General features: G+C 42.7%; 2 protein-coding genes across 2 annotated transcripts in view; both read left to right on the top strand.

Annotated features, from left to right (window-relative positions):
* The first annotated feature begins 726 nt into the window (after positions 1-726).
* Positions 727-5,471, top strand: CNPY2 (canopy FGF signaling regulator 2). Its single transcript, XM_007955124.2, has 5 exons — positions 727-814; positions 979-1,094; positions 4,625-4,828; positions 4,988-5,084; positions 5,428-5,471. The coding sequence occupies exons 1-5, from the start codon at positions 727-729 to the stop codon at positions 5,469-5,471; spliced, it is 549 nt and encodes a 182-aa protein (XP_007953315.2).
* Positions 5,472-11,691: 6,220 nt separating this feature from the next.
* Positions 11,692-15,597, top strand: part of CS (citrate synthase) — a 71,828-nt gene continuing 67,922 nt past the window's right edge. Inside the window, exons 1-2 of the mRNA XM_007955121.2 lie at positions 11,692-11,744; positions 11,915-11,975. Coding sequence (XP_007953312.2) covers positions 11,692-11,744; positions 11,915-11,975 — 114 coding nt within the window. The remainder of the gene's footprint in view (positions 11,745-11,914; positions 11,976-15,597) is intronic.

Raw genomic sequence — 15,597 nt, 5'->3', positions numbered from 1 at the left:
TAGAATCGGGCCGGGGAAGCTACAGTGGGTGTCCCGCAGTCTTCCAGCGCCTGGGCCACGGCAGCAGCAGCCCTGGGAGCAGAGGTGAGGCATAGACGGGTGGCGAAGGCACCGAAGTTGGGCGTGAAGGCAATGGCAAAGTCCTTAGAAAGTGGGCTAAGTCTGCACGGGAGATAACTTACAGGCTGCAGGAGGGAGATAACTTACAGGCTGCAGGAGGGCGATGCAGTATTCTTCAGTGCTGGATCCAAATGGGCCCTAGTTGCTGAGTGCGCGCCTCACCGGCCGGTCACCTCACCCTCTCACCGGGACCTTCTTTGACTGAACGCTTCTCGCCTGCAGTTGCTCTGTGCTTGGCATCCTCGCTTAATCGTCAGTTTGCATCCTGCCCCTGCTACATAGCCCTGTGAGCCCTAGACACCTGAGGTTAAAGTACCAACATCTAGGACCTCACCTATCGACGTAGTTTCGCAGCCTGAGTGTCATATCCCGAACTCATGTTCCTACTCACCGTCCTGGGGAAAGGAGGCCCCGAAACACAGCACCCATAGGAGCCTCTTTGTGTTCGGACCATTTCCTGGAATGTAGAGCTGGTTTCACATGGAGGCCTTTTAAGGCTTTGAGATTGGGGTGGGAAGAAGATGGGGAAAAAATGGAGTTGAGTCTTCCCACCATCTATGCTTTTTTCCACCCAAACCCAGGTGGAGCGACCCCTTTATGCTGAAGATGAAAAGCTGGGGTTGGCTGGCCCTGCTTCTGGGGGCCCTGCTGGGAACTGCCTGGGCTCGGAGGAGCCAGGATCTACACTGTGGAGGTAAAGGCAAACGAGAAGAAGTGAGAGGAAGGATGGTGAGGAAGAAAGAGCTTTGGGAGGACATGAGATCCAAGCAATGGTGGGAGAAGGATAAGAATTCCAGAGTTGATTCCAGCCCCACCTCTCTTTTCTTTACTTTTCCCCATTCTCTCCTCTTACACCAGCTTGCAGGGCTCTGGTGGATGAACTCGAGTGGGAAATTGCCCAGGTGGATCCCAAGAAGACCATTCAGATGGGATCTTTCCGGATCAATCCAGATGGCAGCCAGTCAGTGGTAGAGGTAACTGTTACTGTTCCCCCAAATAAAGTAGCTCACCTTGGCTTTGAAAAGACTTTGATTTAATAGAAATGCATGAAACATTGACCTAGAAAGGTATCTAAAAGATTAGGCTCTGTTTCATTTGGAAGAGGTTGGAGGCCCATTGCTATTGCACTTGTTTCCTGGCTCCAAATCTTAATACTTTTGTTTCTGTTACAGAAATTATTAACAGCTCTAATCAGTCCCCTTCTCCATGTACTTACTCCACATGACTTATGTCTTTGCTATGGCAATATTATACTTACAGTCATTCAAAAAATAAATAGAGACTTCCGGTAAGAGGAAGGAATAGGCAGACAAGCGACACAGACCCTCTTCAACAAAGAAAAGAAAAACCAATTGACAGAGACACAGAAGATAATCCTGGAGCCTGAGCTTTGAAAGGAACTATACAGAAGTGGATTAGGCACCAACTAGTGGAAAAACCTGAACGATAACAGTGAGTACAGAAACGGCCAGAGCTGTGGACTGTCAGCTACTCTGATGGGACCAACAGCCTGAATATTTCCAAGTGGTATTGAGACCTGAGAATTGACCTAGGTATCAGCTGTGGTCACCAAGGGCTGCAGGGATGACTGTGCTGGTGGCCTATGACTAGGAAGGGAAATAGCAAGGAGGGAGACAACCTGAGCTGTTGACTTTCCGCTGTCTGGAGGGCCCAGCCATTTTGATTGTTTACAAGCTGCAGCCATTCTGGATATTTAAAGTGACCGAGGGCGCAGCCATTTTGAATGTTTATAAGCGGCAGCCACTTTGGATATTTAAAGTGACCAAGGGTGCAGCCATTTTAAATGTTTACAAGCGGTGGCCACTTTGGATAAAGTAACCGAGGGTGCAGCCATTTTGAATCTTTACAAGTGGCAGCCATTTGGGATTTTAAAGTGACAGTATTCTCATTCGGATTCCAGGCACCTAAGAATAGGCTCTGTTTGCCAAGGTCAGCAGGGACATATGAGAGGCTGACAACAGGAAAGGAAACAGGTGGTGAGTGTGTAAGTGCTGTCAACTAGTGAATAGAGGAGCACAGTGCCCTGCTTGCATAGATAACATACAAACAAAACAAAGAAAATGAAAATCATGGACAAGTCACTCCAACATACAATCACCAATTAAATATAAATATAAAAACGTTACAATGCCTCGGAGAAAACAGAGCATCACAGTCCACACAAAGAAGCAAAATAAAGCAGGAGAAACAAGGGACCAGGATACAGACCCAAAACACAACCCTGAGGAAGACGCAGCATTGGAACTCCCTGATAAATAATTGAAAAGAATTATATTTAGGTATCTTCAGCGAATTGAGAGACAGATAAAGGAAAACACAGAAAAAACTCTAGAAAAATTCTGAAAAGACAATACAAGAACAAAATGACAAAATAAATGAAAAATTAGAAATAATGCAAAATAATTTCAGATAGAAATCCAGAAAATTAATACTAAATTTTCAGAAATAGATAAGACATTGAATAGGCAAAGGAGCAGAATTGAATCAGTGAAAGACAGAATTAGGGAGATTGAAGGCAAATACCTGAACATTTCTTTGGAAAGGGATAACTCAGAAAAAAGATCAAAACCAAATGAAGAAAGCCTGAGGTTCATGTGGGATACCATCAAAAGGAATAACCTACATGTAATTGGAATTCCAGAACAGGAAGAGACAAATAAAACCACAGAGAAAATTATTGAAGATTTGTTGGAAGAGAATTTTCCTGGTATGATTAAAGATGAAAATACATCCATTCAGGAAGTCCAACGAACCCCAAACAGGGTAGACCCCAAAAGAAAATCATGAAGACATAGCATCATCAAACTCACGAAAACCAAAGGCAAAGAAAGAATCATGAGAGCAGCACGGGAAAAACGAAGTTACCTACAAGGGGCAACCAGTAAGACTAAGCTCAGATTTCTTGATAGAAACCACCATGCAGGTGAGAAGACAATGGGGTGGTATACATAAAACCCCGAAACAGAAAAATTTCCAACCAAGAATTATGTACCCAGCAAAATTGTCCCTCAAATATGATGGTGAAATTAGGACATTTCCAGATAAGCAGAAATTAAGGGAATTTGTTAAAACCAGACCAACCTTACAAGAGATGCTAAAGGGAGCCCTTTGGACAGAGAAGCAACAGCAAACAACAGCTGACCATTAACATATATGATGATATAACCCAGAAACCAACCCAGCTATGGAAGTATCCAGAGTAAAGAAGCTTACAAGATTGTAAACATGGAACCAGAGGCATTAGTTGACAAATGAGGACAACTACAAACCAAAAAGAGGGAAAAAACTGTTCTTAACAGAATTTCTAGATGGTAGGGAAGTCAAGACAACTACAGGATAGAATGGACTGTTCTAAACTTGGGAAGAAAACTATAAATCACAGGGTAGCCATGAAGAAAAATGATAAACTTTCACATCAAAAAAGAGAACCAGCATAAATACTCAGCAAATACTAAAACAATAGCAATGCAGGAAGTGATAACACGATTCATAAACAAAATGAGCTCAGCACAGAAAATTATATGGAAGAAATCGACACCACAAAAAAGCACATTAACAAAAATGACAGCAATAAATTCGTATTTGCTGATAATTACATATCTGGCAAGGGACTTATCTCTAAGATTTATAGCGGAAGAGTAGATGACCAAACTATGGTACATACACATAGTGGAATGCTGGGCAGCACTGAAGAATAATGTAGAGTCTGCAAAACACTGCATAATATGGATGAACTTGGAGGACATTATGCTGAGTGAAATAAGTCAATCACAGATGGACAAATACAGTATTAGTTTGTTGGTGTGGAGGGTTAAGGAAAGGTTTATATATGGAGGGAAACTTTCTTTGTTGGTTGCCAGGGATGGGAGATGAGGGAACACTGCAAAAAAAAAAAAAGCATTGACTCATGTCAACTTTAGTTTTGTGTATTTCACTGCACATAAATTATATTTCAATAAAATGCATTTAAAATAAATAAATAGAAGGTCTAATGCTTGCAATTAGGAAATTTAGTGTGTAATACAACACACATACATACACAAAGCTGTACTTGGTGAGCAATATATAAAGGTTGTGAAATGCTTTGATAGTTTTAGCCTCAGAGCCTACACTACCTCTAATGGTCTCTTACCGAGGGCAGGTATTAGTCTTATCTTAACACAAAGAAATACATTACTTAACATCTGTAAGTGCTAAAGGGATTCAAAGGAAAATAACACATAGTTGACTAGAATTAATCAAAGAGATTTTGTTGATCTATAATTTGGAGCTAATGATACTTTTTTTCTTAGTATCATATGAGGTAAAATAGGATCATATATATAAAAGTACTTTGAAATTATATAAATAAACTATACTGTTTTTAATTAAGGAAGGCTTTTTAGAGTAGGTTGGTTAAGCTAGATTTGGAAAGAAAGTAAGTACATAAATTACTAATGTATCAACGTAGATGATAGTGACCCAAGACTGAGGACATTTCTAGGTGCCTTATGCCCGCTCAGAGGCCCACCTCACAGAGCTGCTAGAAGAGGTGTGTGACCGAATGAAGGAATATGGGGAACAGATTGACCCTTCCACCCACCGCAAGAACTATGTACGTGTAGTAGGCCGGAGTGGAGAATCCAGTGAGCTGGATCTACAGGGCATCCGAATTGATTCAGACATCAGTGGCACCCTCAAGTTTGCGGTAAGCTGTGGAAATGGGTAGCTGGTTTTTAGGAGTTGGGAGTTGTTGGTGGGCCTAAGTAGAAAGTTGGGTTAATGTTCTTGTTGTCTTGTCTGGAGGCAGAGGCAAGAGGTCTCTTCCTGCTGTCCTGTCTCACCCATTTCTCTCTTGGATTGGCAGTGTGAGAGCATCGTGGAGGAATATGAGGATGAGCTTATTGAATTCTTTTCCCGAGAGGCTGACAATGTTAAAGACAAACTTTGTAGTAAGCGAACAGGTGAGCTAACCCCACTTTACCTCCTGTATTCACCAGCCCTCTAGAACCTGGCACATTCCTATGTCCCCCCAGAAACCCTGTGATGTTAGCCCAAGAGTTGGCTTCTGTTTCCTCTGGCTTGAGGACTTAGGTTGTTCCTCTCTCTTCTCCTCCTGTCAGCTTTCAGAATTTGTGGCCCCTGACCTAATATATAAATGAGAGCTGTGATGGGGATGTTATGTCATTTACAAACATATGCTCTGAAGAAATGGTGGTTGGTGTGCCAGGTGGTCTGGGGTATTTTCTTGATAGTGGCATATATTAGAGTGGCATTTTGCTTCAAATTGTTATGTGCTATTTTCAGACCTATGCGACCATGCCCTGCACATATCTCATGATGAGCTATGAACTACTGGAATGGCCCTGATGGACAGGCTTGATGGATCACCCCCAGGAGGGGAAAAGGGTGGCAATGCCTTTTATATTATGTTTTTACTGAAATGAACTGGAAAAATATGAAACCAAAAGTACAAACTGTCTTGTCTTTTCATGCCTGAATTGACCTTTACATTAGTAGACTTGAAGAGAGGGAATTCCAGACAAGAGAGAAAGGGAGGAGAAGAAAGAACATTGGGGTTGATGTAGAATAAAAGTAGGATAAGCCTGAACCTTTAATTCTCCTATCTTCCTAGATTCTTACTCCATTCATAAACTAGATAAGTAGGAGCTCTGGTAGCATAGTGCCTAAGGCACTTGACTGCTAACCAGAAGGCTGGCGGTTCAAACCCACCAGCTACTCCTCGGAAGGAAGATGGGGCAATCTACTTCCGTTGTGATATGCCTTGGCAACCCCAGGAGGGATCGTTATGAGTCGAGTCTGACTCGACGGCACATAACAACAACAACTACTTAATAAATAATGTATTTGGTATCTAATTGTGCAGAGAACAGGAATGTCGTGAATAAGCAAAGGAACATAAGTATGTATGGTAATACAGGATTCTAGAAATTTCCTATAGTCATGCTGATGAAACATCAGATGGGGCTTGATCTTGAAGGAAATAATGGACATGCATATTCTTCCCTTCCTGCTCTTCCAGATACAGGGAACAGCAAGAGCAGAGACAGGAAGGGGAAAAGGATGTGACCAACTTAGTTGGAAAGTAAGGGCTTTATCGAATAGGGAGAGATGAGGTAAGGAATGTCATTTAATGAAAGACCTTGATTGCTGGCCTAAGCTTTTCAATGTGATGCCAGCAATAACAATGAAGTCTGTTTTTCTCATCTCTATCAGTAGCTCACTGTCTTTCTGAACTTTAAATCTGTCCCCACTTTCTCTATATAGAGAACCTGTACTGGGACATAGAAATAAAAACCTAAAGGATATCTTCTTTTGGGAGCTTCTTAAAACACCTTGGTGCTGAGGTGACTGTCTCAGAGTTTGGAATGGAATCTCTCTGTCCCATGAATGCCTCTGGGAGAGAACACTTGAATAAACATTTCAAAGACTTGGCAGTACTGAATTTTAAAATCTAAAGGGAACTTGAAGAAGGTCATCTAGTTCACTTCTGCCCATTTTACAGATGAAGAAACAGGCTCAGAGAAGCCACAGATTCTAAAGATCTATATTTAATGGCAAAACTGGATTTATAAGCTAACATTCCCAAGTGCCAATCTTAATTTATTATAACTGGCTTTTTATTTTCTCTCCGTAATCCCTTGCACTAATCCTGACACACAGAATAAATGTATTCAACAAAGCTTTTTGTATCCCTAAGACATCCAGCTCATTTCCTAGCTCAGAGCAAGCACACTGAAGCTAGATGACAGCTGAGGTCAGGGCCCAGTGGATCTTCTCACATTAACCATAAGGAAAGCACTATCATCTAAAATCAATTTTCCAGACCAGCTATTACTAGCTTTTTTCCTTTTGAGATACCCTTGAGTAATCTTCACATGCTTCATACCCCTTTGAGTGTACCCAGGGATCTGTCTGTTGCCAGCTTGGCATCTAAACACTCCTTTCTCCTATCAAAATCTTACAAAAAATGCAAATGTACTCTTAAAGGGAATGTGAAACTGTCTAATTTATTAAAATGCTAGTTATTTACAAATCTGAATAAAATAAATGTTCATCAGTAACAAATTACTTGTGCTGAACCTTACCAGTTTGTCAGGGTATAGCTGTTAAGAACTCTCCAGCCTGAGAGTCTTTGTCTTTGGTATACAGTGGTGTGTCTTAAAACAGGGTAGAAATTATCCTCCAGGACCTGAGCCTCAAAAGGTTAGGAGGATGCAGTTCTTAATTCATAACATAGGTTACCATAAGGAGTCCTCCATGAATTATCTCAACCCTTCTAGAAGCTCACTATAACATAAATCTAGTTCAGTGTTCAGTAGAGCATATACTCTTAACCTTGCAAATTTGATGATACCTTAAATTCTAGATGTCTTCTAAATCAAGTTTATTGGTAAAATGTTAGACCTTGGAATAAACATTGCCAAGGACAGTGTTAAATGAGGTCCAGGTGTAACTAGGAAAATGTGTTACATGTCTGTCTATCCAAAAACTAAACTCATTGCCATTGAGTTGATTCTGACTCATAGTGATCTAAGGCTGTAAATCTTTACAGGAGCAGACTGCCTCATCTTTCTTCTGTGGAGCAGTGGGTAGGTTAGAACCTTTTTGATTAGCAGCCATTTGCCTTAACCACTATACCACCAGAGTCCCTTACATGTCAATCTAGTCCTTTAAAAATAAATTTTAGGGAATTTTTTGCTATTTAAAAAAGATTCACAGCAGGAGCAAAATTCCTTTCAATATAAGACAGAGAAGAATAGCAAGGTAACTAATAAATATTGAATACACATATAATGAGCACATACATATTCTTATTTAATCTTTACAATTTTAATAAATAGATGGTTCCTATTTTAGGGCTCTAGGTGGTGAAAATAGTTATACACTTGGCTACTAGCCAAGAGATTGGCAGTTCAAACTCACCCAGAGGCACCTCAGAAGACAGGCCTGGCTATCTGCTTTCTTAAGATCACAGCCTTAGAAACTATGGAGTGGTTCTATTCTGCACACATTGGGTTGCCAAGAGTCAGAATCAATTCTATGGGAACTAACACAAATAACAACATTTCCTGTTTTACAGGTGAAGAAACTTAACTCAGGTTAAATTTCTTGCTGGTCAGCAGGAAGCTAAGACTTCAAACGCAGTGATCATCTTATTCCTAAGCTAGTGGTCTTTAGGCTATACCTCACTTCATGTAGTGGAGTCTCCTGTAGTCTCCAGTGGCTGTGTAAAGTAGCACTTTTCTTTGAAAACTACCTCCAAGTCTGAAGGCATGCTCTCTAATTCTGGTATGCTGTAGTGAAAAATGACATCCTCTTTAACTGTGTTTCCGGACTGCTTATTCCTTTTAAGAAGCTCATTCTACCCCTCTGGTCATTTTAGGTGCTAATCATGAAAAAGGTCTTCCCTTCGTGTGTTCTAGGGGTTATCATTCACGTATTTCAGGATGGATGTACAAAGGTTTTACAGATGAGTAAGATTATAGTCTTGGAAGAAGTACAAGAATGCTCCTTAGAAGGGAGGATGGCAAGACTTCATGTTACATACTTCAGATATGTTGTAAAGAGGGACCTGGAGAAGGACATCATGCTTGGTAGAGGGTCCATAAAACGAGGAAGACCTTCAACAAGATGGATTGAACACAGCAGCTGCAACAATGGGCTCAAACATAGCAAGGATTGTGAGGATGGTATAGGACTGGGCAGTGCTTCATTCTGTTTTACGCAGGGTTGCTGTGCGCTGGAACTGACTCATTGGCACCTACCAACAAGAAGACTAGTTCCTTATCTTCTTAAATACGACAATATTAAGCTGTTGTCTACAGGAGACAATGACTCCAAAATCCTCTTCCTGAGTTGCAGCTGATAAGTCACAGTCTATTACCTTATTTAAAAAATACAGCTTAATAGTTAAGATATACGCTGTGGAGTGAGACAGACCTCAGTCTGAATTCCAGTAATGCCCAATCATGAGCTGGGTGGTATATTTTATCTAAACCTTGGTTTCCCCTTTTTAAAGTAAAGACATTATTACCACCTACATCCCTTAGAACTGTTGTGAGGATTAACAACAATAATGCGCATACCACATTTAGGTAGTATCTGGAAATAGTACTAAATTTTTGCATTGAATACAGGTGGTTGGGTTACTTGTGTGGACAGTTTTACGTTTAGCTTCATTCACCTACTTCTCCTTGGCCACAAGAGGGCACCATTGCCCCTTTCCATTTTAAAGAGGTCCTCCCAAGGTCAAAATGACCTCAATACTTCCTTATATCTCTTGCCTGTTCCAGTGCCTAGGCACTTAGTTGTATTTGGACCTAGAAATCATGTGGCTGCTTTATTCATGTCAATCTTTCTCCCTTCATTTTCTCCCCACTTTGCAGGTCCCATCCATATTCAGAAAAAGATTGTAAGCCAGGTCCAGGGAGCTCTCATTTAGCCCCTTTGGTCCCTGGGCTTCTCCACTGGCCTTAAAGCAGTAAATATCAGGATTGGAGAACTTCAAAAAAGTCTATAATAAAGTCTTTATGACGCTAGGCTCTAGAGCCCTGTATCAAGAGCTTAGAGCTTTGCTGTTCCCCACCCTTCCTCCAATGATTTAGAGCTCCAAAATAGGTTATTCTTATAGGCTACTCAGTAATTGTCCCTTTGGTAGCTTTACCTTGATGAGTCCTCCAGTCCTTTGGCGCACTGGAGTTCAGTCCTCTGGTCACCTGGCTAGTCTCTGTGGATAATTAGCCAGAGGGAAGGAGCTAGGTCAGACTATTCTAGGGTTATGAGGAAATCCTCTGTGAGATGCTAAATTGAGAGCAAATATTGATCAATGGACCTTTGAAGTCACCGAGGAGGTAGCTGAGGTCAGTGCTTCCTTCATTTGAACATTGCTTGGCTTCTCTATAAAGTTATTTTCTAATACCCATCCATCTGATTCCCAAGCCAGAGAAGCATTGGTTGGTAGGTGTGAGACTGGGTATGAAGAAACTTGGGAAAATAAAATGGAAATGTTTTTTTTTTTCTCTCCCAAGTCCAAGCTATAAACTAGTTTGGTAGAAGTATAGTTAAGATGTGCCTTAGAAGTGAAGATAGTGATACTTTGTCTAATTTACTTTGTACATGTTATCAAAAGGGACCAGTCCCTGGAAAATAATGTCAGGCTTGGTAAAGTAGAAGGTCAGTGAAAAAGAGGAAGACCTTCAGTGAGATGGTTTGACAATAGTGGTTGCAACAGTGGGTTCAAGCATAGCAACGATTGTGAGGATGGTACCAAAACCAAACCAAACCCACTGCCATCGAGTCAGCCCCGACTCATAGTGACCCCTCCTTGGGTTTCCCAGGCAATATCACTACAGAAGTAGATTGCTCAACCTTCCCTCTGAGGACTGGCTGGTGGGTTTGAACCGCCAGCCTTCTGGTTAGCAGTCAAATGCATAGGCACTATGCCTCCAGAGCTCCCTGAAGATGGTACAGGACTGTGCAGTGTTTTGTTCTGCTGTGCATAGAGTTGCTATGAGTCAGAATCAACAGCACCAGCAACACCAACTAGGTCTATCAAAACCTGACTTAGATGGTCATCTGAACTGTGACATCTGAACATACATACATTGTTATCATAATGAGGTAAAGGTCTGTTCACTTGAGTCTCTTGAGATAAGGTACTTTGGTCGTATAAATTCCCCTTTGCCCTTGGATCAGTGACAATGACGGGTTTAGTAAGGTGGAAAGGTCCTAAGGTCTTGTCCATTCAGAGGAGTTAGTGAGAGTGTGGTGTGGAAAATCACTTTAATGCCATAGGTCATTTAATGGTCTCCACAGAGCACAGGAAAATAGAGTACATAACATAACCAAGTAGAAGGGCCCAAACGCCCCATGGAAGTGATGTGACAAAGAGAGGGTGCTTAATGCCTGATCTTGGATGGGGGTTGATCTGCAGCTCCTGATACTGTGTCTAGATGTGGCTTTATGGGGTGTTTGACTCCAGTGGCAGTGAGCCTAACGCTCAGGACCCAGAGGCTCTGGCCTGTAGAACCAACAGCCCACAAAGAGTACTGGATAGTCAAGCTCCTGCCTTTGCTCCTATTTTCCACACACTGGGGTCTGTTCGTATCTATAATACCATGGCCTCTGCTGACCTCAAATGGGCTCTATACTAAGCGGCTCTGATAATCACTGCCTATGTCCGCATAATGTTACCTCCATAGGCATGAAGTCATCAACCAAAGACATTCTTCAGGAAAGCATACTGAGACAGTAGGAGGAACAGCACTAATATATTAAGAGACTGACTCCCGAGAACCTTCAATGATCGAAGTCCTTGGCCTTTTGCTCTAATACTTACTTTAGAATTAACCGCAAACGTGTTAAGGGTAAGGGAAAAAGCCAAAGAAGGAAGTTAACTGAGTTCTCAGGCACATACTTGGCCACCTACACGATCCTCCGCCTCCACCCTTACCCTTAATTAGCCGAATCAGGGGAGGTAGGGTCCAATCCTCCTCGTCACAATCGCTGACAACAGCTCAGGCCCCGCCCCTCCTCCACACTGGGCCAATGGCCTTACTCCAGACCAATCCCCTGCGAGGGACGGAATGCGGCTCGGTGCAGTAGGCGGGGCCTCGCTGAGGACCCCGGGCTGGGAGCCGTTACCGGTTCGTCTACCCTCTCCCTCAGCCGCCTCCTTTCAACCTTGTCCACCGGTCGGCGCGGCCTCTGGTGCAGCGGCGGCAGCTCCCATTCTTGCCGCAGCACTCTCCCCTCCCTCCCTACCCACTAGATCCCCGAGTGCGCCTGCCATGGCTTTACTCACTGCGGCCGCCCGGCTCTTCGGAGCCAAGGTGAGCGACTAAGGGAAGGAATGCGCAGTCCCAGGGTGGGGCTGAAGCGACCGCCAGGCCCTCGCACGCCGGGGTCTCCCTCCCCCATTTCTACGCACCCCTACGCGCCTTAAAGGGGCCTAGCCCTTGGCTGGAAGCCAACCTTCTCGTGGCGCTCCATGTGCTACGCTGTCCTTGTAACTACTGGGTGTGCAGTTGGGTTCCCACTTATGGCATGCGGTCCCAGGCAGGTGGGGAAGCCGGACCCTCCTGTCACCCTGCGTGTCTAGGATGGAAGAGGGCAATGCATGACCTAGGAGAAAGGAGGAGTTCAAAATTGGAGTACCCAGTAAAGAGACGGTGTGTTTCACTGGAGTTTAAGAGCCTGGTTGGAGAATGGGCGGGGTAAGAGAGGTGGCAGGGGAGAACAGATGTATTCACTTTGTTTTTGGGGTAGAGTTGAAGCGGTGGCTAATTTCGGCTTTTGCTTTGTTGGGAGGGCCTTGTCCGTTCTGAACTGTTTCTTGTCCTCCAACCTCATTATTTAAACCTGTAGTTACTAGGCCATAGTAGTTCTTGCTAGAGCGGTGACATTCTCAGGTCCTCTTTGTCCTTGAGACTCTTGGACTTTTTATATTAGGAGCAGCTTGGGTAGGGTGGAATGTTGTAAAAGCTCCTCCATGATTGTCACAGATAAGTGGAGAAGGAATCAGAAAGGGTGTTCTTCCCAATCTGAAGGCCAGTAAGTGAAGATACCTAGTAGGAGGAGATCCTATAACCAAAGTTACATGACCAACCCTACTATTTACTCAGGTTTGGTGCTGATACCAAGTCTGATCTACCTAGGAGAACTTCCTCTCATTCTTTGGGACCCTTTAATTGACATTTGTTGCCTTTTGAATTATAAGAATACTGTTCCACATACCTGTTACCAGTTTTCACATTGGCCAGTACTGTTGACTCTGAGTAACTTGGCCCCTTAAACAGAGAAACTGCTGTGCTGAGGGAGTACCAGCCCTCAAATGCAAGCAGAGATGACCTTGACTTCTACAAAGAGTTTATGCTTTGTTTCCTGCAGACAAATTAAAGCTGTCAGCACCTGAAGCAAAGGAAAGTTAAATGTTTTTGGCTTGATCTTGAATGGTTGGCTGAGATAAAGTGAAACCTGTAGGATTTACCTTGGGGTTCTTCCAGGCACCCAGAAGCAAAGTAGAGAGAGGCTGGTCATTTGGGAGATATTTGTCTTACTTGGCTGTTGCTTCTCTGGCTGCCTGGGAAAGGAAACCTCTTGGGGAATGAAGCAAGTTCTAGGTAGTGTTTTGGCAGAACAGGGGACACTATAATTAGCTCATTCCAGAACTGCTAACCCAGACTAGATAGTCTAACCCTACAGTGAATTTTAAAAAGCCCTTAGAATTTACCTTTTGAATTCATTTTGTTTCTTAAGCCTCTAGGGAAACTGAGAAAGCATTTGGGATGACTGGGATACAGAATCTTGTTATCCTTATTGTTTACCTTCCAGTTAGAAAAGGATCTTTGACTCCCAGAAACCTATAAATTGGAAACAGGGGCAGATTATCCAGTAAGCAAGGTAAGCACAGGCTTACTTGTGCTTCCTTACTAATCTGTAGTGAACAGTTTCACATATGAGCCTGTGTTTACCTTACGGGGTACTCCGTCCCTGTCAGGGATTGTAAATTTGAAAAGAGGCTTTGATTCTGTAGGAAAATACTGTGGAGTTGGGAGAGAGACAGATGCCAGCCATACCTAGAATACCTTTGATGTGGTGAAATATGTGAAATTGTTCACTACAGATTAGTAACCACAAGTAAGTCTGTGCTTATCTTGCTTATTGGGTAATGCAAAACTGATTGGAAGCCATTAGAAGCCGTTTGGCCCTTAAAACTAGCAACAGACTCAGGAGTGGAAATTTCCTGAGAACTGAGCGATATGGCCAGGATACCAAGAAGCCTTTCAGCTTATTAGCATTGCTAGCACCCACCTGAGCTTCCCAGATTAGCCTGCTGCTTAACTGTTAGTCGATTTTACTTTTGCTATTAAGGCAAAATAGGTATCTGATCTGGAAGAACTGACCCCCCTACCACTTCTCAAGGGACAGGCGTGGTTTCACTTTTCTGGGAGGAGTGTTTTCTAAACCTTTCTGGGAAACAGAAATGCTAATCATTGTTCTATTATTTAAACTCACTGGCAAGTGATTTAAATGAACATCTGAGTTGGAGAACTAAACTAAATCAGAGCCTTGAGATTATTTCACATTTTGTTCATTTAAATGGGTAAATACTAAGCAATGGCCTTAATATTGACTGTAATGTTAATAATACATTACTAACAGTTTTATGAAAAGAACTCTGGTGGTGTAGTGGCTAAGCCATTTGGTAGTTAACCAAAAGATTGGTGATTTGACCCTACCAACCACTCGGGAAGAAAGATGAGGCAGCCTGCTTCTGTAAAGATTTATAGCCTTGGAAACACAGTGGGGTTTCTATGGGTTGAAATTGACTCATTAGCAATTAGTTTCCTGTTTTTGCGTTAGTTTTGCGATGTAAGAACTGTCTTTTCAGCAGTTTACTCCTGAAATCAATATGATTTAGCCAACCTTAGCTACAACGAGTTATTTCTTGTACTGTGGAGATCCCCCCTCCCAAGTTAGGATATTTTATAAACTTTGAGTAAATCAATCCAGAGGTATTTCTAGACTTTTTCATGACAAGACACTTAAATTAATACCACAGGTTCTTTTGCTGGAGACCCACCCCACTGCACACACCACCTGTATATATACATCCTAGTTCAAACCCACCAGCCACTCCTCGGAAGGAAGGTTGGGCAATCCTACTTCCGTAGTGATACTGCCTCGGAAACCCAAGGAGGGGTCGCTATGAGTCGGGGCGACTCGACGGCAAATAACAACAACAGTTAGAAATTAGGAGCTCTGGTAGCATAGTGGCTAAGACACTTGCCTGCTAACCAGACGGCTGGCGGTTCAAACCCACCAGCCACTCCTCGGAAGGAAGGTTGGGCAATCCTACTTACGTAGTGATACTGCCTCAGAAACCCAAGTAGGGGTCGCTATGAGTCGGGGCTGACTTGACGGCACATAGCAACAACAACAAAAGTTAGAAATTGGGTTCAACAAAATCAAGTCAATTTTGTCCTGTGAAGTGTTAGGCTGAAAGCTCAAAGCTTTTTCTTCCCCCTCAGACACTTTATTCTCAGAAGGAAGGTAGGGCAATCTACTTCCATAGTGATGTCGCCTCAAAAACCCAAGGAGGGGTCGCTATGAGTCGGGCCAACTCGACAGCACATAACAACAACATTTTATTGTGGTTTGAGTGAAACTTTACAGAGCAAATTAGTTTCCCATCCAACAATTTATATGCATTTTGTTTTGTGACATTAGTTGCAATCCCTTCAATGTATTAACACTCTTCCCACTTCCTCCCTGGGTTCCCTGTTTGCATTTGCCCACCTTTTTTTAAGAAAAATTTTTACTGTGATTTGTATGAAAGTTTACAGAGCAAATTCGTTTTCCATACAGCAGTTCACATACACTTTGTCTCATGATATTGACTGCAGTTTCCCACAGTGCAACAGCTCTCTTCCCACTTCCTCTCCATAGTTA

This window comes from Orycteropus afer, unplaced genomic scaffold, assembly GCF_000298275.1.
Source record: "Orycteropus afer afer isolate SDZICR_OR568_19922 unplaced genomic scaffold, OryAfe1.0 scaffold00490, whole genome shotgun sequence".
In the NCBI taxonomy this organism is placed as follows: Eukaryota; Metazoa; Chordata; class Mammalia; order Tubulidentata; family Orycteropodidae; genus Orycteropus; species Orycteropus afer.
Note: the sequence above shows the minus strand (reverse complement) of the source record. Positions and strands in the feature narration are given on the sequence as shown.